Source organism: Bos indicus x Bos taurus, chromosome 9, assembly GCF_003369695.1.
Source record: "Bos indicus x Bos taurus breed Angus x Brahman F1 hybrid chromosome 9, Bos_hybrid_MaternalHap_v2.0, whole genome shotgun sequence".
NCBI lineage: Eukaryota > Metazoa > Chordata > Mammalia > Artiodactyla > Bovidae > Bos > Bos indicus x Bos taurus.
In genome coordinates this window covers 91,531,059-91,558,228 of record NC_040084.1, presented here as the reverse complement: position 1 = coordinate 91,558,228, position 27,170 = coordinate 91,531,059, and the positions used below count along the sequence as shown (strand labels likewise).

At 44.0% G+C, this 27,170-nt stretch overlaps 1 protein-coding gene and 1 pseudogene across 2 annotated transcripts in view; one reads left to right on the top strand and one right to left on the bottom strand.

Annotated features, from left to right (window-relative positions):
- Positions 1-3,736: 3,736 nt before the first annotated feature.
- Positions 3,737-4,047, bottom strand: LOC113898841 (annotated as a pseudogene).
- A 7,416-nt stretch (positions 4,048-11,463) lies between these two features.
- The window catches only part of CNKSR3 (CNKSR family member 3), a 110,717-nt gene continuing 95,010 nt past the window's right edge, over positions 11,464-27,170 (top strand). Inside the window, exon 1 of one of the 2 annotated variants that reach the window (XM_027551897.1) lies at positions 11,464-12,088. In XM_027551897.1, coding sequence (XP_027407698.1) covers positions 12,037-12,088 — 52 coding nt within the window. In that variant the 5' untranslated portion in view covers positions 11,464-12,036. Of the gene's footprint in view, positions 12,089-17,131; positions 17,205-27,170 lie in introns of those variants that run through there. The other variant, XM_027551896.1, reaches the window with a different exon arrangement.

Sequence of the window (27,170 nt, the reverse complement as noted above, 5' to 3'; positions counted from 1 at the left end):
ATGCTGTGGAGCAACCAAGCCCGTGTGCCACAACTGCTGAGCTTGAGCTCTAGAGCCCATGAGCCACAACTACTGAAGCTTGCATGCCTAGAGCCCGTGCTCCACAACAAGAGAAGCCATCACAATGAAAAGCGCATGCACTGCAGCTAGAGAAAACCCGTGCAAAGTAACCAAGACTTGGCATAGCCTCCTGCCCTCCCCCAAAAGAACCCTGACTTCTCACTCAGGTTAGATGGTTCCTTGGGGGTGGGGGGTGGGGGGCCGGGAAACAAGTGCTGAATAAAGCCATAGTTGGATCCAGGGTTCTTTTGAATTAGATGAAGCAATCCTCAGATGTAGTACTTATGTTTGTTTTTAAATAACGTTATACAGTGTTGCAATGGTTAAATTCATGATGACCCAGAGCTGGAAGAGACTTTGTAGAGGGTTTGATTCTGACCCCAGAGAGATGGAATGATTTCATGAATCATTACTTGGTGAAGGGATGTGGTCAGAGCTAGTTCTAGAAACTTCCAGTACATCACTTTTTTCCTGAAGAAACCCAACCACTGATTTTTGGATTTTTACATTTTATAAAACAGTAATTTAATTAGAGGCTATTGTGTGGATATGTTTTCATCTGAGAGGGAGAAAGAAAAAGAAACAAGAGCCACAGAATTAAATAGAATAGGAATTGTAAAAAAAAAAAAATCCATTGAAATCATAATTCAAACAGTGTTTGCCTGTGGGACCTCCTGGGCTGGGAAGAAGATAGGGTGAATGGGCAGGAAGTAAGGCAGCAGTTTGGGTCCTAAATGAAACTGGGGTAACTCCCTTCACACCAGGTGATTTATTTCATGGGGAGCCAGACCCTCAAGGTGAGGCCAGAGTGGGCATCTGATAGTAGTAAGTACTTTTCTGTGCATTTAATATTTATTTTATTTTGATACTTGCACAAATGAGACCCTAATTTAACAAGAAAAGCATGATTTGTATCATTACATTTGTGATAGCTTCTCACAAACTTCATCCTGACAAACAGCGTATCTCCAGTCAGTCAGTTCAGTTGCTCAGTCATATCTGATTCTGTGACCCCATAGACTGCAGCACCCCAGGCTTCCCTGTCCATCACCAATTCCCGGAGCTTACTCAAACTCATGTCCACTGAGTCAGTGATGCCATCCAACCATCTCCTCCTCTGTCATCCCCTTCTCTTCCCACCTTCAATCTTTCCCAGCATCAGGGTCTTTTCTAGTGAGTCAGTTCTTTGCATCAGGTTGCCAAAGTATTGGAGTTGCAGCTTCAGCATCAGTCCTTCCAATGAATATTTAGGACTGATTTCCTTTAGGATGGACTGGTTGGATCTCCTAGCAATCTAAGGGACTCTCAAGAGTCTTCTCCAACACCACCAAAAAGCATCAATTCTTCGGCGCTCAGCTTTCTTTATAGTCCAACTCTCACATCCATGCATGACCACTGGAAAAACCATAGCCTTGTCTAGACAGACCTTTGTTGGCAAAGTAATGTCTTTGCTTTTTAATATGCTGTCATCAAGGCTGTATACTGTCACCCTGCTTATTTAACTTATACGCAGAGTACATCATGAGAAACTCTGGACTGGAAGAAGCACAAGATAGAATCAAGATTGCCAGGAGAAATATCAATAACCTCAGATATGCAGATGACACCACCCTTATGGCAGAAAGTGAAGAGGAACTCAAAAGCCTCTTGATGAAAGTGAAAGAGGAGAGTGAAAAAGTTGGCTTAAAGCTCAACATTCAGAAAACGAAGATCATGGCATCTGGTCCCATCACTTCATGGGAAATAGATGGGGGAACAGTGGAAACAGTGTCAGATTTTATTTTTTTGGGCTCCAAGATCACTGCAGATGTTGACTGCAGCCATGAAATTAAAAGACGCTTACTCCTTGGAAGGAAAGTTGTGACTAACCTAGATAGCATATTCAAAAGCAGAGATATTACTTTGCCAACAAAGGTCCATCTAGTCAAGGCTATGGTTTTTCCAGTGGTCATGTATGGATGTGAGAGTTGGACTATATAGAAAGCTGAGTGCCGAAGAATTGATGCTTTTGAACTGTGGTGTTGGAGAAGACTCTTGAGAGTCCCTTGGACTGCAAGGAGATCCAACCAGTCCATTCTAAAGGAGATCAGTCCTGGGTGTTCTTTGGAAGGAATGATGCTAAAGCTGAAACTCCAGTACTTTGGCCAGCTCATGCGAAGAGTTTACTCATTGGAAAATACTCTGATGCTGGGAGGGATTGGGGGCAAGAGGAGAAGGGAATGACAGAGAATGAGATGGCTGGATGGCATCACTGACTTGATGGACGTGAGTTTGAGTGAACTCTGGGAGTTGGTGATGGACAGGGAGGCCTGGCGTGCTGCGATTCATGGGGTCGCAAAGGGTCAAGCATGACTGAGCGACTGAACTGAACTGAACTGAGGTTGGTCATAGCTTTTCTTCCAAGGAGCAAGCGTGTTTTAATTTCATGACTGCAGTCACCATCTGCAGTGATTTTGGAGCCCCAAAGATAAAGTCTCTTATTGTTTCCATTGTTTACCCACCTATTTGCCATGAAGTGATGCGACTGGATGCCATGATCTTAGTTTTCTGAATGTTGAGTTTTAAGCCAACTTTTTCACTCTCCTCTTTCACTTTTCTATCTCCACTCCGAGTTAAAATCTATAAACAATGTACAGAATACTGAATCTCCTCTGTTTCTCCTCTTATCACTACTTCATATCTTATTTTGAAACTCAGTGTCAGCAAGTCAGTTTACACAATCACGATGAGTCGTCCAGATTTATAGAAGCCAGGAAACAGGGTGTCAGGTTCCTCATGCCAAACTGCCCTCCCTCTCATCTGCCGACTAATTGATACTGCAGCATTAGGAAAGAGAATTTTGATGATTTAAACAAAATTAAAAAAAAATTTTTTTTGTCTGCTCTGGGCCTTTTTTTCCCCCCAAGCCAAACTGTATCTAGCTCTATTAAAGATACTTTTCATAAACAATCATGGTATTTCAGGCAGGACATGGGCAATCGTTAACAGCATACAACTTTCAAACTCCCTTTTTCAATGGACCACCAAAATCAGAAAGCCACCATGAAACCCAGTAAAGTCTTCGTGCGATGCTCTGAACAGGGAAAGTGTAGAGTGAGGGCTGACAGTTCACATTTCGCATGTTGTTTAACAGCTTTTCACAAGCTGACCCTGCCTTTCAGGAAACGGGAATGAAAATGGGGGAGGTATCAATCCGAGGAGCCACAGTCTAAAAAAGGAACCCCCGCTCTTTCGAAGAATGCCATCTCAGTGCTGACACTGGAAAGTCCAAATTGCCTGACATACTGGCAACCAATTTTGGGGGGGGTCAGGTTCCACAGGTCTCTGGGGTTAGGGGAGTCAAGTCTGTGCTGAAGTAGAGTGGAAGAAGAGGACATAACAGCTAACTCTAGCTTTTCCATACCACCAGGCGCATGTGCCAAGGTGGCTAATGTGTGCCAACATCAGGGAATCCCTCCTTCCTGGGAATCAAGAAGTCTCTCAAAGCTAGATGGGAAAGATGTTTCTCCCCCCATGTCAACCCAGCCTTGAAGATGCTCCGTTAGTGACATGTATCCTTCCCCCACCCCCACAACCCCCAAAACAACAATGAAGTGATCTTTGTGCTAACAACAGAGCTTGAAAAAATTCTGCATTTTTATAAAACTTCATAAAAAATCATATTTCCAGTTGTACAGTCACCGGAAGTACACAGTTAACAAAAATGCACACCCTTCACTTGGCATCTCCAGCACCTTCAGCTTTCTGTGCCTGGTCTGTTTTGTCAACTCCATCTTCTGCAGGGTTATTCTCATCCCTGCCAGCATCAGCTTTCTTCTTTTTCCCTTTGGGTCTCTTCTCTCCCTCCTTTGCAGGGGCCTTTGCAGGCTTGGGTTCTGGCTTTGGAGGAACAGGTTTAGCAGATAACCTTGCAGATCTTCTCTGTGTTCGTCTTTCACCTTGGCTTTAATCTCGTGTAGCATTACTTTCAACCTTTCTCTTGGGCATGGTGATGACGGTGGCGGGAGGTAGATGCTGCACCCGGACATGCAGGGGCATGTGGGCACTGGTCGGTCCAGGGGTCCCTCTCATCTCTTCTTCTGTGCTGGCTCTTCACTGTGCCATGGAAGCTTCTCTGTTGTGGTGCATGGGTTTGTTGCCCCACGGCAAGTGGGATCTTAGTTCCCAGACCAGAGATCAAACCTGGGTTCCCCGCATGGGAAGGTGGGCCACAGGGAAGTCCGAGAAAAGAGAATTTAGAAGCTAGAAGGATCCCCAAAGTTCCTTTAGACCTAAATCTTCAATACATAAGCCCAGAGAAGCTGGCTTGCTCAAGGTTACAGGGTGGCTTATAGACTGCTTCAGGACTGGGGTGATCAAGTCAGTTAGGATCTCAAAGAATTTCCCTTCAAGATGTGGATTCACTAAGAATAAGACCATCCTGGGCCAGCACCTTAGTAGAGATGAGGTTATTTTAACCACAGGACATGGGCACACGGTGGGAGGAGGTGGCCTTGGAAGCAGAGGCGATGCAGATGGCAGGCAAACCCTGCCTCCTGACCGTGTTGCCTGGGTCCTCACACATGAGGCCAGCATCGTATTTCTCCTGTTCTTATCTCTTGCTCCACCTAGCTGGCGTCCACAGTGGACATTCTTTGGAGCAGGACAGAGGTGAGGCCTCTCTGGTGTGATGCGGGTCCTTCCTTTGTTTCTTTCCTACAAACACCAAGGATTTTCCAGGACCCAGGCATCACAAGCTCGAGCAGCAAAGGGCTTTCTGTTGGCCCTTAAACTGAGGTTCCTTTAGCTTCTGGAATCAGCCCCCACCCCCACCCCACAGCTCTTTCACTGGGACCAAACCCAGAAGAAGGGAAAGAACATGAAAAATGAACAAATACAACCTCATTCCTTTGTAACTCGAAGCAAAACTTATACGGAACTCAAATGGAAAAAGAGATTTGATCTGGGAGGTTCTTTTTTTTCCCCAGAGTGGCATGCATACTGTAAAATGATTACTGTAAAACAATTATTGTTGCTAGCATTTGTGAGCTGGTTGTGGGTTTAACAACCATTTTGCTGACTTTTTGGCAGCAAGTGTGAGTTTTCCTGTTCAATTAGATCTTTGGGAGTGCTCTTAAAATCCTGTGGAATCATCTGATTCCCTCCAGGAAAACACTGATTGGTATTAATTTTCATCCTTTCCCTTTTGATGCTGAAGTAGCCTGAAACACTTCCTGCTTTTCTAACATGTTCCTTTTATTTCTACCTTTCCTCCATCCCCAACGACTACAGTATTTCCAAATACAAGGCCTGGTTGTGGAAAATTAAGGGATAGGGTCCCATTACAGATCCTCAAAAAAGATCCCGAATAGAAGGCATAAACGTGCGTTTAGTGAAAATCTGGGTGTGTTGAATAGCAGAGCCTGAAGAATTTAAATATTCTGATAGGTTACAACTAGAAGAAATTTTCCTCTTTGGTGTGCAATTGTAGCTATATAATGAAACAGCAAACTTCTTTAATGAACTCAAAGTTCATTAAAGCTGCTTAATTATAGTCTGAGCACTTGGATTTATATTTCTATTTGATGTAAAATGACATTATAAAATATCGCTGTTATGCCAAAGTCAACTTAGGAAAACATAAGATAGTAAGTAAACAATTACTTGTATGTCCTTCCTGTTAACACTTTAGAGATTTTTGTGAAATTGTGGCATAGTGTGTTTATGATTCTCAAATCTGTGTTTTATATCTAACATTAAAAGTTTACTTGGTTTGCTATGGAGAACAATATGGAGGATCCCTGAAAAACTAAAATAGAGTTACCAGTGGGATCCAGCAATCCCATTCCCGGACATATATCCAGAAAAGACAAAACATTAATAGGAAAGATATATGCACCCCAATGTTCTTAGCAGCAGTGTTTATGATAGCCAAGACAAGGAAGCCACATAAACGCCCATTGACAGATGAATGGACAAAGAAGATGTGGTATATATGTACAATAAATATTGTACAGCAGTAAAAAAGAATGAAATAATGCCATTTATAGCAAGATGGACAGACCTAGAGATTATCATACTAAGTGAAATAAATCAGACAGAGAAAGAAACATACCACATGATATCACTAATATGTGGAATCTAAAAGAATGACACAAATTAACTTATTTACAAAGCAGAAGAGACTCAGAGACATAGAAGACAAACTATGGTTATCCAAAGGGAAAGAGGGGTGGGGAGAGGCATAAATTAGGAATAGATTAATAGATACACACTGCTATATATAAAATGGGTCTACTATACACATATACTGTATAGTACACACACTGTATATAGTATATAGTATACACACTAGTATACACATTACTGTATATAAACCAATAAGGACCGACTATATAGCACAGGGAATTATATTCAATATCTTATAATAAGCTAAAATGGAAAAGAATCTGGAAAAGAATATATAGATACATATATATGTGCATACAATTGAATCACTTTGCTGTATTCCTGAAACATTGTAAATCAACTATACCTCAATTTAAAAAATATAAAGAAATGTTTTTACTTGGTTTGTTTAATTATAGTTTTATTTTTAAGTTTTATTATGACAAACAAAAGTATTTTTTCACCCTAAGCTTTTGTCTGTTATCATCAAGAGGGAACTTGTGTTTGAAACAGAAATCACTGGATCTGAAACTCTTGGCATTGTATTTTCATGTTCAGAGATGATGAGTCTCACAAAGTTAAATGGAAACTGCAAGAGCAACTAATACAAATGGCATTTGGTTCCCTTCTGGACTCTTGGCGGCTTGAGAGCTGGAAGGAAAAGTAGCATTAAATTTTGTGGGGGAATGTGTAAGATTGAGTGTTTCTTCTTGGTCTATAGCAAGCTCCCCTAATGGCTAATTTAATAGTTGCACATAAAGAACTTTTTTTCTGAGTATGGCCTCATGTAACAATTCTTTCAAAATACAGCTCTAAGTCCTGGAAAAGAGGATTTAACAGTGTCAACACTTCTCTTTTGTGTTAGAAAAATGTCACCAATTTCTGCAACTCTGATTTCAAAAGATGAGGTTTCTGAACATTTATCCAATCAAAATTGATCTGAGTTACAAATAGGGCTCAGTAAAAGAAAGCCAAATATCAACTTTCCTACTGTAGGAGGAGTTAATGTAACTGATCAGAAGAATATGGATAAGTAGGGCAGCCCTTGTGAGAACTAAAAACACAAAACAAAAAAAGTTGGAGGACTTTCCTACTTGAAATATCTGATAGGAAACTCGGAATATTTAGGAGGGTAACTGCATGATTGTGGTGTGAAGTTCAGACCAAATGGAACTGACTGACAGACAAGATCATCAACAGCTTGGATAATTTACTTAACCAATGACTTTGCAGTGAGGTCATGCCACAGATAAGAATGCTCAATGCAAACCAAGTAGAATACTTCCCAGGCAGCATTTTGAAGAATGGTTTGGGATCTCTCAAGATGAAAGATAACATAAGAGATATAATGAGACAATTATATGTGCAGAGAATATTAAGTAATTTCAAATGTTCTGAAAATAATAAAAAAAAACCAATGTGATAGGAAAAAATGAATCAAAAGAAGGATTGTAAATTGTGACATAGAGTAGACTGGAGAAGCTCACTTTATTACTTTTTGTCTCTCATTCTGGAAAGCATTGCTTTGGATTGGGGGAGGGGCCTGGGTCTTTACAGATTAATTTGCACAGGTTGCTTATTTTGCTTCTCTTGTGTTTATCAACTAAATTATGGTAATAACTACTAACACAAATTGTTTCATCTCTAGTTCTCAAAAAATTAATAATGTATGGACTAGCTCAAAAATGTTCATATCGTATTGATCCTTAGAACTCTTTGGGTCAAGCAGGGTACTTTCCTCTGATTAAAGATTAGAGAAGAAACTCCCCCCTCTGAAAATCACATGATATCTTTATTCTACAAAGGCTGTGAAGAACTGACTCATTGGAAAAGACCCTGATGCTGGGAAAGATTGAAGGTAGGAGGAGAAGGGGACAACAGAGGATGGGATGGTTGGATGGCATCACTGACTCAATGTACATGAGTCTGAGCAAGGTCCGGGAGTGGATGATGGACAAGGAAGCCTGGACAGGGAAGCCTGCAGTCCATGGGGTCGCAAAGAGTCGGACACGACTGAGCGACTGAACTGAACTGACAAAGGCTACTTGGCATTTGTTTCTGTGCCTAGTTTTGTGCTTTACTAATACAGAGTAAATATCTCATTGACTGAATAAATGACCTATGTGTGTAAGGCGACCCCAAGGCAGAAAAATAAAGGCGCTGAAAAGAGAAATCTAGGGAGCCTGGGCTCTAGTATCAGTTCTACAAATTCAATTAAAAAAAGGATCTATTTAGCTCTTTGTTCTGTGTCAGGGATTGCGGTAAACATCAAGCTGCCGGTGAGAAATTCTACTTCTCAAGAATCTAGCCTGGCTGCTGTTTGGTAATGTGCATGCAAGCACAGTGTAATAGAATGGTGAAGATTATAGCAAGCAGAGAAGAAAAATTGGCACATTTATAAATGATCGTTTTGTATCCACTTTAATTTCCAAAGTTATTTACCTAAGATTCTGCCTTTATTATCTGCCATTAGTGACTGGACATCTTCAAGTCTGCATTTCAGATAGAAAGGCAGGCCTCCCTCAAACTTTCACATGCTAACAGCTGTAATTAAGGTAGAAGGCCTTATTTAAATAGCAATTAGCCTTCAGGACTTGAAGTGTAAACAGAACGCTAATTCATTTAGGTAGTTAATTGGTCTTCCGGGTTAGAGATCTTCACATGGCCTTCCTTTTCAGCAATGATGTATTTATCATCAACACACAGATAATGTGTGGGATGAAATTTTGCAAACTCTTGTTTGACTCTCAGAATTTTAGCTTTTAACTCTCTGGTAGTGACAAATGCAAATGAGTTTGAAAACACTGTGAAAACAACAAGTAGGACGCTATGGTAAAATCATTTGACGTTTTCTTCATAATTACAGGGACCATATGGCTTAGTTAATTCATGTTATTCCATCTTAAGTACTGATAAATCCCCTTTCAGATTCAGGAATATCTTGGTTTGGAGATAAATTGTGTGGTCATGCTAATCATGACTAAAAGAAGTCACAAAATTCAGTGATTATTGTAAATAAAGCTGTGGATAAGATTGGTTACATTTTCCAGTGAATTCAGTGACAAATGTTGAGAGCCTCCTTATCTGTTGCCATAAAGAAAAGATGGTTAATAACTGATGTTATTAATTTTAAAAAGTCATTTTTTTTTGAAAGACAACTACTCGATTTGGAATTTTGTCATTGCCTTTACCAAGTTTCCTGGTCTACCGGTAACTCTTGCTCAAACAACAACAACAAAAATCACTATATTTGATAACTGCATATCGGTGTTGTTATGGCTTCTCTGTCCTATAGGTAAGTTGCATGGAAGGTGGGTCTGATGTTTCACTTTTCCAAATATGTTTTTTCTTCTTGGGGACTCCAGCTCATCATACCATACAACAGAAGCCTAGGCCTTCTGTTAGTCATCCTTCCAACATGTGCATTAAAGCAGACCTGTATAAATAGTACATGTCACCAATTCAACAGATAGTTCATGAATGCAGTGGCTGGTTGGCACCGAGGAGGCATTCACAGATACATATTAAGTGAATGGATAAACACCAGCACCTGCTAGGTGCCACCAGCCAAGTGATAGGAAGAGGGAGAGGAGAAAAGCGCTATATAATATCAGGTAAGTTCTGCCCCCCTTCCCCACAAGGAGTTACCAGTCTCCAAGGGGAAGACGTGAATGAATAATGCAATTGAAGGTAAGAATCACTAAATGCCAAAGAATCTCTGTGAGTGGGAGGTGGAGAACACAGGGACTGGGGTGGGGGGCGGTGCAGTGGGACTTGAGGGAGGAGAGGTAGATATTCCAATTTAGGACTTCCAGTTCCGGGTTAACTCTGGCCTCAGACAGAGTCCGTGAAAGTAAAAGGGCCCTCTGTCAGTCGCTGAAACTGTGCACAGGCTTTTTTTTTTTTTTTTTTTAAAGAGCTGGCTAACAACTTTCCCTTCACGATTGATGACTAATTCAAATGAGCATTAGCTCGCTTCGCAAAGATGAGTATTACAATACAGCAATATAGAACGCTAAACGCTACCAGGTTATTATGATTCATTTTAGTTGCGAAGTTGAAATATTGCAACAGCGTTAAAAGAGGAGTTACAGACAGAGACTTATGGTTGCCCAGGTGTGAGGAGGTGAAAGAGGAATAGACTGGAAGTTTGGGGTTAGCAGATGCAAACTATTATACATAGAAGGGGTAAGCAAGAGTCTACTGTGTAGCACAGAGATCTATATTCAACGTCCTGGGATTAACTATAGTGGAAAAGAATATGAAAAAGAATGTACAACCCCATGGACTATACCTAGCGAGACTCCTCTGTCCATGGAATTTTTCAGGCAAGAATACTGGAGTGGGTTGCCATTTACTCCTCCAGAGACTCTTCCCCACCCAGGAATTGAACCAGAGTCTCCTGTGTCTCCTGTATTGGCAGGCATGTTCTTTACCATGGCACCACACAGCAGAAATTAACACATGGTAGAGAAGGCAATGGTACCCCACTCCAGTACTCTTGCCTGGAAAGTCCCATGGATGGAGGAGCATGGTGGGCTGCAGTCCATGGGGTCGCCAAGAGTCGGACACGACTGAGCGACTTCACTTTCACTTTTCGCTTTCATGCATTGGAGAAGGAAATGGCAACCCACTCCAGTATTCTTGCCTGGAGAATCCCAGGGACGGGGGAGCCTGGTGGGCTGCCGTCTACGGGGTCGCACAGAGTTGGACACGACTGAAGCGACTTAGCAGCAGCAGCAGCAGCAGCAGCAGCAGCAGCAGATCAACCATACTTAAATAAATTTACAGAAGAGCAGTGAGTTAAATTGCCACAATGTCATCCAAGATATAAATAAAATATTTTTTCCTAAAGAAATGTGAAAGGAGGAGGTCGGGATCGCAGAGCAATATTGACGCAAAACACTGAAACACGGAGATCTGAACTTTAGTTTTTGACTTTATTATTTTTCATTGTGTTGCTGCTCACAGTCAGACAAACTGAACAGGTACTAAATAAGACCCTGGCCTCCCCCAAGCCCAACGGGCTCTCCAGGATGCACGCGCATCTACAATGCGCCCCCTTAAAAGGAAAGTCGGCAGGGACCTCTCCGGGTGAGCGAACGCAGGTTTCCAGGGCGAAAGTAACCGGAGTCGGCCGACCGGGGCAGCCCCGCCCCCTCCCACGAGTTTCGCCGGGTGTCCGGCCCCGCCCCCTCTTTTATTCCTCGCTCACCACCGGGAGCTGGAACTTTGTAACCCGAGCGCGCTGGCTCTGCGCTCCTCCCCGCCCCGGTGCGGCCCTCCGGGGAGGAGCAGGAGGTGGGACCTGCGGGCGGGAAGGCTCGGGACGCCAGCGCACGAGGATCGGGGACCTCGGAGAGCTCAGCCGCCCAGAGGAGGAGCTGGACTGGGAGCCGAGCGTGCGGCCAGAGAACCGGAGGCAGCGGTCCCGGCCCGGGGGCGCAGAGGGGCGGAGGAAAGGTCCCGCGCTCGGAACTGAGCCCGGGGGAATCTGGACTCCCTGCCCCGCGTTCCCGCAGCGGCCGTAGCCTAGGAGCGGCAGCTGTGTCTGGAGTCCCGGCGGCGGCGGCGGCCGCGGGGGACGAGGAGGAGGAGCTGCAGCCGGACGGTGGCAGCCGGAGGAGGAGCCGCGCCGCTGTCCCGTGCGCCGGGGAGCGGGCCGCGCCGCCCGGGCCGCGCCGCGCTGGGATGCCCCGCTGACGGCGGCGGCCATGCAGCCTTGACAGGGCGCTCGGGCGCGGGGACCGGCCGCGGGGCGCGCCCTCCCGGGAGGGCAGCAGGACTTCACCGCCGACTCCAGCTCCGCTGGGTTCCCGGCCCTCCAAGATGGAACCGGTGACCAAGTGGAGCCCCAAGCAAGTGGTGGACTGGACTAGAGGTGAGCGAGCCTGGGGGTACCCCGGCGTCTCCAGCCCGGGGGATCGGGCCGGCGGGGAGCTGGGATCCGGGGTGGGGGGTGGCGCTCAGCCCCTCTGCCCGCGAGAAGCTTTGAGAGCACAGCGCGGTGAGCCTGCAAACTTCTCTGCGCCTGTCACTCTGGTGCCCGCTTTCGGGGGTGAGGGTTGTGGCCAGCCGAGGGGAGCCTCATCTTTAAACCCGGGGGGTACGGGTGGCCTCTGAATGGAGGATGAGGGTTGGGGGCGCGGATATCGGGCCGGGGCGCCCGCCCTGCCCTACCCGGGTGCGGTGCCCGGAGGCCCGGGTGCCCACCCGGGAGCGCAGAAGCACAAGGCGCCTTTGTGTGGGTGACTCCCCTCGGACCTCGTAAAAACGCCGCCTGCCCAGAGCAGTTCGCAGCATGAAGAGGCGGTTGGACAGGTACAGGGAGACTCCGGCGGCCCGGCGAGCCTCTGTTTTTGTTGGAGAAGGAGACAGGGCAGCACCGGAGCCAGGGCAGCACCGGAGCCAACACTGAGGCGTTCGCGCCGGCGAGAAGCCTGGAGCCAGACTCCCCGGGACTCGGTGACTTTTGCTCCGGGAAGGCGCCAGTACCCCGCGCTGGCGCCGCAGTCTTAGGCCACATTTAAACCCTGGGAAGAAGTCTGCTTGGAACCATTATCCTGAGTTACGCCGTTTTTGGGGACGAGGACAGGCCGTGGGTTGGAGAGGCCGCGGGTGCTGGACCAAGGCTGGGGGCTTGGACTCTGAGCTGGCACTCTTACTGTTAGGTGCCTCCCACGATTTCGAAGCAAAAGTGATAGAGGTTCCTCCAGCCTCTATGAACCCTTCAAGAGAACGGGTCCGCCAAGAACAACCCGTGTTTTCGTGGGTTCCACACCCCCCGCCCAGCTCAGCATCTCTCTGTGTCAAGTTACTATTTTGTTTTCTTTCTTCTATCTGCTCTTTCAGGTGAGGAATGGTGTCCTTTCTCAATAATAATAACTAGAATTGTGTAGCGCTTTACAGTTGGCTAAGAGCTCTGTCTCTGTTATTGCCCTTGGTCATCCGTAAGCCTGAGAGGTAGGTAATGTGGGTAAGATCAGGTCATCTTTCTGTCTCACCCATGGCTGCAGCATCTCCAACCCTGGTCATCTCTGCATCTCATCTCTCCCGCCTGCCGAGTACACACAGACCATGTGCAATGGGGTGTCCCAGACTTGTGGGAGATGTGGGGTGTCAGTGGGGGGCATGTCTGACCATTCATTCTGGGAGAAGGGACAGGATACACTCTCTCCCGAAAAGAGGTTTGTCCAGGGACCAAAGTTTTGGGGGCTCTTATTTAAAGCGAAGATGAAAACACCAAATACTTCTCTGTGGAGTAATGTGTAACTAACAATGTCCGTGCTTGATATAAAACATAAAATCTGTAGAGACCTAGATGCTATTTTGAAATGGGATGTGTTCCCCCATCCAAGATACTACTAGGTCCCTTGTCTAGCGACTTGCCTGGTCTGAGTTGGTTGATCTGTTTTACCATTGTGTCCATCAGAGAAGCAACCTAAAAAATTGAAGACATCAGTTTTTGATCTGGAGAGCTGCTCTGTCTAATATGGTAGCCAGTAGTCACTCATGGGCCTTGGGCTCTTGACATATGGCTGGTCCGATGCCCTGTGCTGTAAGTGTGAAATACATACTAGGGTGAAAACAGCATATAAGCTATCTCATCACTAGTTTTTTTTTTAATAATCATTGCATGTTGATGGTGTTTTGACTGTGTATTTTTACCCTCTGAAAGGTGGCTCCTGAAAAATGTAAAGTTACACAGGTGGCTGACTTCTGCAGCTCCCATTGTATTTCCGTGGACAGTGTTGCTCCGGAGTGAAAGAAAGGGTTAAACTTACCAGTCTTTGGCTTTCCTGAGCAGTTGCCAGCCTACCTGATAATGTACAACCAGAAAAGCAGTAACAGGCACACAGGGGGATTTTGGAGTGAGGTCTTCACACTCTCAAGATTTTTGTCTTTTTTTTTTTTTTTGATCCCCCTTGGGATTGGGAGAGAAGTGTAAATTCACAATCTGTTATGCTTGTTTAGCATTTAAAAGGCAGAGCAGATTAAACTGCTTTTGGGATCCTGCTGCCTTGACGTTGTGACTTAGTTGAGACTGCTTTCACTGGGGGAAAGTTTCCTATTGGCCTGCAAGAGCAGTTATGGGTGGTTCAGTTTTCAGTGTCTTGATGTCTGGAGCATTGGGTGCTGATTAGGGTACATACCTGTGGCTACTACGTGGCAACTTTATACAAAATGCTTGTGCCCTTTAGACCCTTAGGTGCAGCCCCATAGAACTACCCGGATACTTTCCCTGTTAGAATCTAGAAAAGATAAAAAGAGCAAGTGTGTAGCCAACTCTTAGACAAGAGGCTACATTCTCCCAAATTGTGTGACACATTACTTGAATATTTCTCAAGAGTCATGATGTGAAAGTATTGACTTTTTAATGAACTGTTGGCTTATGCAAACTTGTTTGCTTATAGGACTATTTTTAGCTGTCTTTGTTAACCTTTCTACCCAACCCCCATTTTATAAATACATCCTACTGATAAGCAGCTCTTCGTGTAGACTTTACCACTCTTGGCATCGTATGAGTGTGGCGGCAGTGATGGTGAGCACTGGAGAAAGCCTTAGATTTAAAACTGTCTAAATCCAACCACAATCTACAGCTTGCTTTCATGCTGATGTTATTAGGCAGACGCATACACTAGGAAAAAGGTTGATGTCTACAGAATGAAGTAATTCATCTGGTTTTTATTATTGTTACTATTTTTATTTGTTAATCGCTAGCACTACCACCACCAGTGTTGCAATATTAGTAGTGAAGTGAAATGAAACGAAAGTGTTAGTCGCTCAGTCGTGTCTGACTCTTTGCACACCCATGGACTGTAGTCCCCCAGGCTCCTCTGTCCATGGAATTCTCCAGGCAAGAATATTGAAGTGGGTTACCATTCCCTTGTCCAGGGGATCTTCCCAACCCAGGGATCGAACCTGAGTCTTCCGCATTGCAGGCAGGTTCTTTACCTTCTGAGCCACCAGGGAAACTGTAGCATAATATTAGTAGATCCTCAGTGAGTGTTAGCGCAGGTCTAAGCATTATACTTGTGTTAGCTCACTTAAATACGTAAGCACCCTTTGAGGCAGGAGCTGTCATTTCCATTTTGCAATTGAGAACACTGAGGCACAGGCAAGTTAAGTATCCTGACCATAGCTGAGAAGTGTTTGACCACAGACGGGTTGGCTTTGTTTCCTTCTATCTTCTCAGGAGGTTCTTCCCAGGGTCACCTGTAGAGGACTGGCAGCATCTTTACCACGCTGATGAGGAGACCATCAGAAGCCCCATCATGAGTTCTCTGTCGTGTGTTAATGCGGAAGACTCATCTGCTGTGTGTGTCTTATTTTCCGTATTCTGTATGTGTCAGGAAAGTTATTTGTAAGTCATATCTATTCATCGTTTCATGGCACCATGCCTTCCAGATGATTTGGTAAAGGATTTTGCAAAGCAAATGAGCTTTTACAGTACGTATCAGGCAAAAAAAGGTCAACTGTGTGTAACAGAAAACCCAGTTTTTGGTGGACTAACCAAATGAGTTTTGGTTTTCCTTGTAAAAGAAGTCTGGGGATAGGGAATTTAGGACTTCATGGGGGCTTTGTGGTGCTGTCAGGATCCCAGGCTCTTTGTCATCCTGGTTCCGGTTAGCTGTTCTTCTTCCTTTAGCCTCTAGGGTTGCTGAAAAACGAAGGTCCTTTTCTTTTGGCAGCTGTAGGTCTACCATTTGGCCGTGGGTCAAGAACTCTTTGCTTTATTCCAATTTCTTGCCAGTTCTATCTCCTGGATTCTAGCCATAGAGTTTTCTTAATCATAATAGTAGAAAAACATTCATTGAAGCATTTATTATGTATCAGACGGTGGGCCACATACTTCATTTATTATGTATCAGATAGTCGGCCACATACTTCATTTAGGCTTCTTCATTTCATCCTCAGAAAACCCAGAGAGGGGTATAAACCATTATTAGCCCTTAGTAAAGACAAAGAAACTAAAGCAGAGAGAGGGAGTGTTTGGTCCCATGCTGATAGGTGGTGATGCTCCATTGTTTCATTACTTCTGTGGCTTATACCAGGTATTGGAACAGAGAGAGCAGGGGCTGTGGAATCAGACTCTGGGTTTGTATCCTGGTATCTCCTCTGCCTGTATGAGCTTATATAAGCTCTTATATTACTACTCCTTGTTTTTATTGCTTCCTCTCCTCTTTTATCCTATAGCTCCAGGACATAAATTGTTCTCTCTGAGCTGCCTTGTCTGTCAAAACGTTGATTCTTGCCATTCAGGGACACCAGTCGGTGTCGTGGAGATGTCTCTGCCAGGCACGCAGAGGACCCGGGGTGGGACTTGTAGCTGGTTAAGAAGGTTCTTGTTTCTTGCCCCCTCCCCCACTGGCTTTTTCTAAGTTGATATTTTATGAAATTCTCTACATTTTATACTCATAACAATACTGTTGCCTCCTATGTGCAAAGTAAATTCTAGGTGTAGCTAAAGCTTAATTAAGAAGAGTAACCTTAAAAATATTAGAAAAAAGCATATGAAAGACTATTAATTCATCTTAGGCAAATTTCTTTTAAAAATACTAAAATGCAGAAATAATAAAAAGTGACAACACACACACAGATGCCAGCAAGTATATGAAGAGATGCTCAACATCACTAATCAGGGGAAGATTCTTAGTTGGCCGTGTGATAATAGGTGCTTCTCGCCAACGTCATGCACTTTCTTTGGGTAAATAAGTTTCAGTTGTGTTTTCTCAACTGTTTCCTTGCAGTAACTGGACTTCCACTGACCATGGCGTTAGGACTGGCTCTTGCTTTGGACTGTGGACTCCTGTCTGGCGCCTAGTCCAAGACTTGTGGCACCCGCATCACCCGGGAGCTTGTTAGAGATGCAGAAGCTACAAGCCTGCTGACTCAGAATCTGCATTTTAACAAGAGGCCCTGGTGATCCCTGTGCTCAATGCCGCTGGAGAGCTCTGTTCTAGCAGCCACTGCAAACGCGATTTCTCCCTTCGCTGGTAGGTCCTGCTGGTCTGATCGGACTTGGGCTCCATCTGTTTCATTTAAGTTCCCCAGGGATGACACTTAACTTCAGGGTGCTTGACTTGGCCACTAATTAAAGCAGAAAAGCAATCTTAGGGTGTGTGTTTATGTTTATAAGCGCCACCTAGCAACAGCATCAGGTGTTTCTCCGCAAACTGAATAGACATTTCTCTTGAGCTTTCTTCCATATTTCTTGGGACATGAAGCGTTCTCATAACAACATTTTTTTTCCTAATTTTTTTTTGGGGGGCGTCGTTGGGTGGCCGTGGGTGTGTATGGTTGAAGTGTGCTCTTAAGATCCTCAAGTGGACTCAGGAGGATGAGATGGCCTTTTAGCCAATCACTGGGCCGTAACGTTTGCTACTGAACCAGGTTCACCGAACTTAGATGATTCTGAAGGGAGACTTCTTTGTTGCTGGTAAATGACACTGAATGTCATTTCAGGGCAGGTCTCAAAATTTGGAAGCTCATCGAGGGCGGGTGTCTGAGCTCTGTGACGGTGGAGACTTCGCACAGCACCTGCACGCCGCCCTTCTGCGATCACATCATTGCGGAAAGCTGTGGCGCTCCTCTTTTCTGTCTCGCTGCTTCTGTGTCACCACCTCGATGTTTGTCCATTCCTAGCTTGTTGTGTTCCAGCTCCGGGACATCCGTGTTCTCACCTCTTTTTCCTCTTTGCTCTCATTTCATGAGGTTTCTGGGGTTTTCACCCCGGGTTTAGCCATTAGCGGGGCTTTCAAGCAGGTTTTATTTACCCAAGCTTTTCCATATTTGTGCTCATCTGACATTTGTACAAGCCCCAGAGGGGCACAGTGAAGGTATCCCTCTACCACAGATGAGGAGAGAGGCTTCGGACATGAAATGAGTTGTCCCAGGTCAGAAGGCCAGACCCCACAGACTTCTTGTTCTCTTGTTCTGTGCAGCCCCTATGCCTCCTCTGGTCAAGATGGTGCTTTCCATTCTCTCTCCATCAACAAGTGATGGGAGGGGCAACTTCAAAGAACTTTGGACTTTTGTATTTCCTGAGGATCCCTTCAGGGTTTCCGCTCTTGGGATGCATTCCTTTTCTTTCTCTTTCCTTCTTTCTTTATTTCACACCTTGAGCAGAACCCTACATATTTGGGACCTGACCTTAAAGCATTTGAGACACTTCTTGCCAGTTACTTATTTTTATTGTAGTTTGCTGACTGTGTTGTAATGTTTCAGAATGCAGCTCTGTAATGGAATGAATCATTTCACTTTTTGATTCTCTTAATCTGATTTTTATTTTATTTTGAGTGTCATATGATAGTTTTTTTTTTTTTTTTTTGTCTGCTACAATTAACATTTCTATTTGATGGAACCACATCCATCCATCCATCCATACATTTAACTTTCTTCAACAGCACCTGTGATTTTTATGGCTTCATTTTCTGCTTGCCTTTGATTCTTCACAGCTTTTTCATTGTAACTGCTATGGGAGAGATCAGGCCTGGTGAATAATATGCATGGTTTGGAATAAAATAGAGCTGGATTCAGATTCTGTATTTGACAGTAACTGATTTGAAAACTTGGTTAAGTATCTTATCTTCCCGAAGCTTGCCTGAGTTTTCTTATCTGTGAAATGGGACTGCTAATTAACTCAGTGTTTTTGTTAGAGTTAAAAACATGTAATGTAAGGAAAGCATTTTGCATAATCTATGGCGTATATGTGTTCACAAACTTGTTACTGATTAATTCATAATAGTGAAAGTGAAGTCATTCAGTCCTGTCTGACTCTTTGCGACCCCGTGGACTATAGCCTAACAGGCTCCTCCATCCGTCCATGGGATTTTCCAGGCAAGAATACTGGAGTAGGTTGCCATTTCCTTCTCCAGGGGATCTTCCCGACCCAGGGATTGAACCCAGGTCTCTCACATTGTACGCAGATGCTTTTACCATCTGAACGCCCAAGTTAATGTGTACTATAATTGGGTTATTATTGCTTAAATATTTTATTCTGTTGTGACTGATTGTCACCTTTCATGCTTACTAATAATTTATGACAGTTCCATCCTCCTCTGTGTTGATAGACAGGTGGTGAGTTAACTTCTTTCTCTGCCTTCTCCTTGTTATTTCCTTGGGCACTTTTCTCTCACTTCCTTTGGGGACCTTGTGTGTCCTGTAGGGGGCTTCCCAGGGGGCTTAGTGGTAAAGAATCTATGTGCCAATGCAGGGACACAGGAGGTGCAGGTTCGATCCCTGGGTCGGGAAGATCCCTTGGAGGAGGAAGTGGCAACTCACTCCAGTATTCTTGTCTGGAAAATCCTGTGGACAGATGAGCCTGGTGGGCTACAATCCAAGGGGTTGCAAAGAGTTGGTCATGACTGAACAATTGAGCACATGTCCTGTAGGAAGGTGGTACCATGGAAAGGTTTAGTCGTGGCTCTCTTGGAGAGAGCTCAGGAAGAACACTTTCCTTGATGTCAAATTCCGTGCTGAGTAAAAAGAGAATTTTTTTTCGTTCAGCAGCTGATTGCTGAGGACCTATTAAGCTCCAGGCATTGTGGAACTTACACCTCCAGTTCCAGGTACTGGAGGTCCATCTGTGTTTTAGGTGCGGGGGTCCAGCTGGGTGCCTGCTTTAATGGGGTGGAAGTAGGGATGACAAACAACAGTAACAAAACCACCACCCAAACAAAGCAGGTGCTGCTGCTGCTGAGTCGCTTCTGTTGTGCCCGACTCTGTGCGACCCCATAGACGGCAGCCCACCAGGCTCCCCCGTCCCTGGGGATCTCCAGGCAAGAGTACTGGAGTGGCTTGCCATTGCCTTCTCTGAACAAAGCAGATGAACAAGAAAATATCCAGTCGTGATCAGCGCTAAGAAGAGAGTGAAGCAGAGAGGTGAAGGAGCATGACTGGTTGGTAGGCTTCTTTGGATGATGTCTCCCTCTGAGAACACGATACTTGGGTATGAAAGGCAAGAAGGAACCAGTCACTGGAAAATTAGGGGGAGGACCATTGTAGGCCAAGGAACAGCCAGTGCAAAGGCCCTGAGGTGAGCTTGGAGCCTTTGAGGAGTGGAAGCACGGTGGAGTCATGAAGAGCAAGGACAGTGGGGCTGTGCTGGATGGGATTGGGGTGAGAGAGAGACACAGCAGTCAGATCATGGAGGGTCTTACAGGTCTTAGTCGTTTGCGATATTTTCTAGTTACTATGGAAGGCAGTGGAGTGACATGATCGTATCTGGATTCTCGAGGCAGAATGAGTTTAGGGAGGCCCGCTGGAAGGCACTGCGATATTCTGGAGATAACGTTATTACTGTCTTAGGTGAAGGTATTAGTGACTCCAGCATCTGAGAAGCCAAGGTCTAGGTACCGTTGGTTCACTGGTAACATCACATCTGGATAATTTAAAAATTATCTTTGAAGCTGGGATGTAGATTCTTTTTTTTTCTCCTTTCTCTGCCAGGGTTAAGAGCTCCCCTCCGCTCCCCGCATCCTGATTACTCTCCTGTCATTTAAAAGGGAGGTGCAGGGCTACTCTCTGCGTTCACATGCTTCGTTCACGTCATTGTTTTCTTCTGGCACATTTTGCTGGGAGCTACAGTTTCTGAGGCTGTTTATCCATCTATGAATAGGGTTTTTGTGAAAGTGGACTTAGCCTAGTTTGTTTTCTTTGACATCAAATGACTGAACAGTTTTTAACCTGGGATCAGGAGGGCAGAGGCAGTTGTGTTTACTAGAGCAAAACAGTTCCTTAAAATTCAGTAGGTTGTAAAAAATCAGAAAGCTTTTTGTATGAAAACTTGAAAATAGTTGAGTCAAAGGATGCTGATCAATAGATCTAATGGAAAATATTTTGCTCCACCAAAAGACTATCATAATTTTACTTTAGAAAATTGAGTCACCATATTTTTGATTAAGCAGATGGTATTTTGAGAAATTTTCAACAGGTGAGAGTTGAACACATTAAAAAAAAAAAAACTGCAATGCATCACTTACCAACAGTGAAGGAGTGAGTGGGAGAGAACTGAAGGTCAGTAGGCTTATACTGAGGCTTCCCTGGTAGCTCAGCTGGTAAAGAATCCACCTGCAATGCAGGAGACCCCAGTTGGATCCCTGAGTCAGGAAGATCTCCTGGACAAGGGGTAGGCTACCCACTCCAGTATTCTTGGGCTTCCCTGGTGGCTTAGATGGTAAAGAATCCGCCTGTAATGCAGGAGACATAGGTTTGATCCCTGGGTTGGGAAGATCCCCTGGAGAAGGGCACAGCAACCCACTCCAGTATTCTTGCCTGCAGAATCCCATGAACAGAGGAGCTTGGTGGGCTACAGTCCAAGGGGGTCACACAGAATCGGACATGGCTGAGCTACTAAGCACAGCACAGCACAGCACAAGTTTATACTGGGGCTTTCCAGTTGGTACTAATGGTAAAGAATCCACCTGCCAGTGCAGAAGACATAAGAGACGTGGGTTTGCTCTCTCTATTGGGGAGATCCCCTGGAGAAGGGAATGGCAACCCACTCCAGTATTCTTGCCTGGAGAATTCCACGGACACAGGAGCCTGGCGGGCTGTGGTCTATAGCGTCACAATGAGTTGGACCTGAAGGAAGTGACTTAGCACAGCAGCACAGGTTTATATTAGAATAACCTAGAAGCTTTACCTCACACACCTGATGTCAGCCCCACCCCTTTAAGGAGGGTATCTCTCAGGCTTTTAGAGGAAACCCCCCCTATGTGTCATCAGTCAGAAAAGGCGGTGAGCATGACCATATGAATCATGCCTTCCTGAGGAAGACCTTTTAGTGAAAGGAAATATTCTATTTCCTATTTTCAGAGATTTGCAGCAGAGGGGAAATTCAGAAGTTTGGGGTTTAGGAGTGGATGTGTGTGTACGTGAGTAAGTGTGTGTTTATGTGTTTCTAACTTTAACCTATGTTAATTGAACAGACTTTTGTGTTCTCAGAGTAATTTTATATTACCATGTCTTGGAGAGAATCAAGTCAAAAGTCTACCTGGAATATGACCTTTGAAACAGGAGAACTAGCTCACGATGTAGAGTGGGACCAGACGTCACGAAGTGTCATTGATATCGTCAGCACCATCTTAGCATGGATTTCAACTGGAGTCTTAAACTCGCTGTGAGCAGATGACACAGCTGTGAGTAGAGTTTATGAAATGACTGTCTACACCAGAAGCTAAAATTGTTGGTAATAAGTATTAAATAAAAAACACAAATACTCCTTGCTGGTAAGACATCCAGAGGTAGATGGTATGAAGTGATTTGGTTACAAGCACCCCTAGGCATTTTCATACTGTTGCTCAACCTACTGCACAATTGCACTCATCTCACACGCTAGTGAAGTAACGCTCAATATTCTCCAAGCCAGACTTCAACAATACGTGAACTGTGGAACTTCCATATGTTGAAGCTGGATTTAGAAAAGGCAGAGGAACTGGAGATCAAATTGCCAACATCTGCTGGATCATGGAAAAAGCAAGAGAGTTCCAGAAAAACATCTATTTCTGCTTTATTGACTATGCCAAAGCCTTTGACTGTGTGGATCACAACAAACAGTGGAAAATTCTGAAAGAGATGGGAATACCAGACCACCTGACCTGCCTCTTGAGAAACTTGTATGTAGGTCAGGAAGCAACAGTTAGAACGGGACATGGAACAACAGACCGGTTCCAGATAGGGAAAGGAGTCCGTCAAGGCTGTATATTGTCACCCTGCTTATTTAACTTACATGCAGAGTACATCATGAGAAACGCTGGGCTGGATGAAGCACAAGCTGGAATCAAGATTGCCAGGAGAAATATCAGTAACCTCAGATATGCAGATGACACCACTCTTATGGCAGAAAGTGAAGAAGAACTAAAGAGCCTCTTGATGAAAGTGAAAGGAGAGTGAAAAAGTTGGCTTAAAACTCAACATTCAGTTTTTCTCCTGTAATTGAGATCTAATCTTACTGCGTTGTGGTCAGAAAAGATGCTTGGAATGATTTCTATTTTTTTGAATTTACCAAGGCTAGCTTTATGGCCCAGGATGTGATCTCTCCTGGAGAAGGTTCCATGTGCGCTTGAGAAAAAGGTGAAATTCATTGTTTTGGGATGAAATGTCCTATAGATATCAATTAGGTCTAACTGGTCTATTGTATCGTTTAAAGTTTGTGTTTCCTTGTTAATTTTCTGTTTAGTTGATCTATCCATAGGTGTGAGTGGGGTATTAAAGTCTCCCACTATTATTGTGTTATTGTTAATTTCTCCTTTCATACTTGTTAGCATTTGTCTTACATACTGCGGTGCTCCCATGTTGGGTGCATATATATTTATAATTGTTATATCTTCTTCTTGGATTGATCCTTTGATCATTATGTAGTGACCTTCTTTGTCTCTTTTCACAGTCTTTGTTTTAAAGTCTATTTTATCTGATATGAGTATTGCTACTCCTGCTTTCTTTTGGTCCCTATTTGCATGGAAAATCTTTTTCCAGCCCTTCACTTTCAGTCTGTATGTGTCCCCTGTTTTGAGGTGGGTCTCCTGTAGACAACATATGTAGGGGTCTTGTTTTTGTATCCATTCAGCCAGTCTTTGTCTTTTGGGTGGGGCATTCAACCCATTTACGTTTACACCTAAAGCAACTAGAAAAGGAAGAAATGAAGAACCCCAGGGTTAGTAGAAGGAAAGAAATCTTAAAAATTAGAGCAGAAATAAATGCAAAAGAAACAAAAGAGACCATAGCAAAAATCAACAAAGCCAAAAGCTGGTTCTTTGAAAGGATAAATAAAATTGACAAACCATTAGCCAGACTCATCAAGAAACAAAGGGAGAAAAATCAAATCAATAAAATTAGAAACGAAAATGGAGAGATCACAACAGACAACACAGAAATACAAAGGATCATAAGAGACTATTATCAACAATTATATGCCAATAAAATGGACAACGAGGAAGAAATGGACAAATTCTTAGGAAAGTACAACTTTCCAAAACTTGATCAGGAAGAAATAGAAAACCTTAACAGACCCATCACAAGCACAAATTGAAACTGTAATCAAAAATCTTCCAGCAAACAAAAGCCCAGGTCCAGACGGCTTCACAGCTGAATTCTACCAAAAATTTAGAGAAGAGCTAACACCTATCCTGCTCAAACTCTTCCAGAAAATTGCAGAGGAAGGTAAACTTCCAAACTCATTCTATGAGGCCACCATCACCCTAATACCAAAACCTGACAAAGATCCCACAAAAAAAGAAAACTACAGGCCAATATCACTGATGAACATAGATGCAAAAATCCTTAACAAAATTCTAGCAATCAGAATCCAACAACATATTAAAAAGATCATACACCATGACCAAGTGGGCTTTATCCCAGGGATGCAAGCATTCTTCAATATCCGCAAATCAATCAATGTAATACACCACATTAACAAATTGAAAAACAAAAACCATATGATTATCTCAATAGATGCAGAGAAAGCCTTTGACAAAATTCAACACCCATTTATGATAAAAACTCTCCAGAAAGCAGGAATAGAAGGAACATACCTCAACATAATAAAAGCTATATATGACAAACCCACAGCAAACATTATCCTCAATGGTGAAAAATTGAAAGCATAAAAAAAACAAAAAAAAAACCAAAAAACTCAACATTCAGAAAACTAAGATCATGGCATCTGGTCCCATCACTTCATGGGAAATAGATGGGGAAACAGTGGAAACAGTGAGAGACTTTATTTTTCTGGGCTCCAAAATCACTGCAGATGGTTAGTGCAGCCATGAAATTAAAAGACACTTACTCCTTGGAAGGAAAGTTATGACCAACCTAGATAGCATATTAAAAAGCAGAAACATTACTTTGCCAACAAGGATCGTCTAGTCAAAGCTATGATTTTTCCAGTAGTCATGTATGGATGTGAGAGTTGGACTGTAAAGAAAGCTGAGCACCAAAGAACTGATGCTTTTGAACTGTGGTGTTGGAGAAGACTCTTGAGAGTCCCTTGGACTGCAAGGAGATCTAACCAGTCCATCCTAAAGGAAATCAGTCCTGAATATTCATTGGAAGGACTGATGTTGAAGCTGTAACTCTAATTCTTTGGCCACCTGATGCAAAGAACTGACTCATTGGAAAAGACCCTGATGCTGGGAAAGATTGAAAGCTGGAGAAGAGGGGGATGACAGAGGATGAGATGGTTGGATGGCATCACCGACTCAATGGACATGAGTTTGAGTAAACTCTGGGAGTTGGTGATGAACAAGGAGGCCTGGCATGCTGTGGTCCATGGGGTCACAAAGAGTCAGACTTGACTGAATGACCAAACTGAACCCCTCAGCCAGGTTTAAGAATCTCATCTAAAACTGATATGCAAAGAAAGACTCTTTTTGGAAGTGGAGAAACACTAGTTCTTACTTGTGCTTAGTCACTCAGTCGTGTCCGACTCTTTGGGACCCCATGGACTGTCGCCCACCAGGCTTCTCTGTCCATGGGATTTCCCAGGCAAGAATACTGGAATGGGTTTCCATTTACTACTCCAGGGTATTTTCCCAACCCAGGGGTCGAACCTGGGTCTCCTGCTTGGCCAGCAGAATCTTTACCACTGGGCCACTTAGTTGGGATACTTAATGAACACCTGTAAATCTGTGACAATTGTCTGTGGTTCCTGACATTTACAAGAAGTAGGCATAATGTGGATCAATGTCTTGTCACCACTGCTCTTGAACTTTCTTTTTTTTTTTCTTTTTTAGTGTTTACAAACTGCAATCTACTTTTTGTTTTAAACAAGTGTATATATTTAAAAGCTGGATCCTGTTTTAATTTAATTAAGCGTAAGGTTTTTTTAAAAAATTTAATGACGTATAGTTGATTTGCAAATTTCTGCTGTACAGCAGAGTGACTCAGGTGTATCTATATACACATTTTTTCATATTCTTTTCCATTCAGGTTTATTACAGGATATTGAGTATAATTTCCAGTGCTATATAGTAGGGCCTGGTTGCTTATCCATTCGCCTTCCCTTTTCAACATCAGAACTTGGACATGTAAATTCTCAGGCCCTATCTGAGACCCACAGTTTCAGAGACTCTGGGTGTGGAATGCAGGAAGCTCTGTTTTAACCAATCTGTCCGTGATTCTGGTGCCGGCTAAAATTTGAGAACCACCGATGTTTACCACTCGTGTGGAACCATAAATGATGTATGTCAGACCATCCTCCATAATTCTTGTCTCCAGTTGGTTTTCAGCTAGTACATCATGGTTGATTAGGAAAGAGAACTTTTCTAGCAGGGACCATTGTTACGTATTTCGGTAGGTGCGTCAATGCAACAAGGTCTGTAAGCATCCTTTCCACAGAGTAGGCAGGGAAGGGTCAAAGCCTTTGCACCTCTGGGCTCCTAGCTAGTTGCACCACCCCAGGCCCAGGGGATCCTTTGGTTGTGTCCCTCACCCAGGTGAGTGTTCAGCCCCAGGAAAACACAGAATGAGGGGAATGTTTTATGGCCAGGCAGCACCTGTTTAGGTTTTTGTATGGGATTTCCAGGCCTGGTGCTCAGGCAGGAGCAGAATGTGACACCTCCTCCCCCATTCCACTTTGAGGGAGAGAGGATAGTTTTTCTTTTTCATTGAGCGGGCTGGTTTTGAACAAGCCGTGCAGTTGTAAAGGGCAGGGAGGGAAAGAAAAAGCAGAAAACAGTGGCAAACATGTTGCAGTCCAAGGTGAAAAGCTCTTTTGTTTTAGTCCATGGACATGAGTCAGTGCAGTTTGAGAGCCCCCTCCTGCAGTTGACAAAGGCCCAGAGAATCCAGAAGTAAAAAGCTGCTACAGAAGTGAACCCTGAGGACCAGGGGTGGTGCTGAGACTTGCAACAAGAGTTGCAGACTTAGATGCCTACAGGGGCCTGGAGGCAATGTCAGAGATTGAAATGTGGGGGCAAGTGAGCAATAGGGAGTGGTGGAGACTGTGGCAAACCCCAAGATAC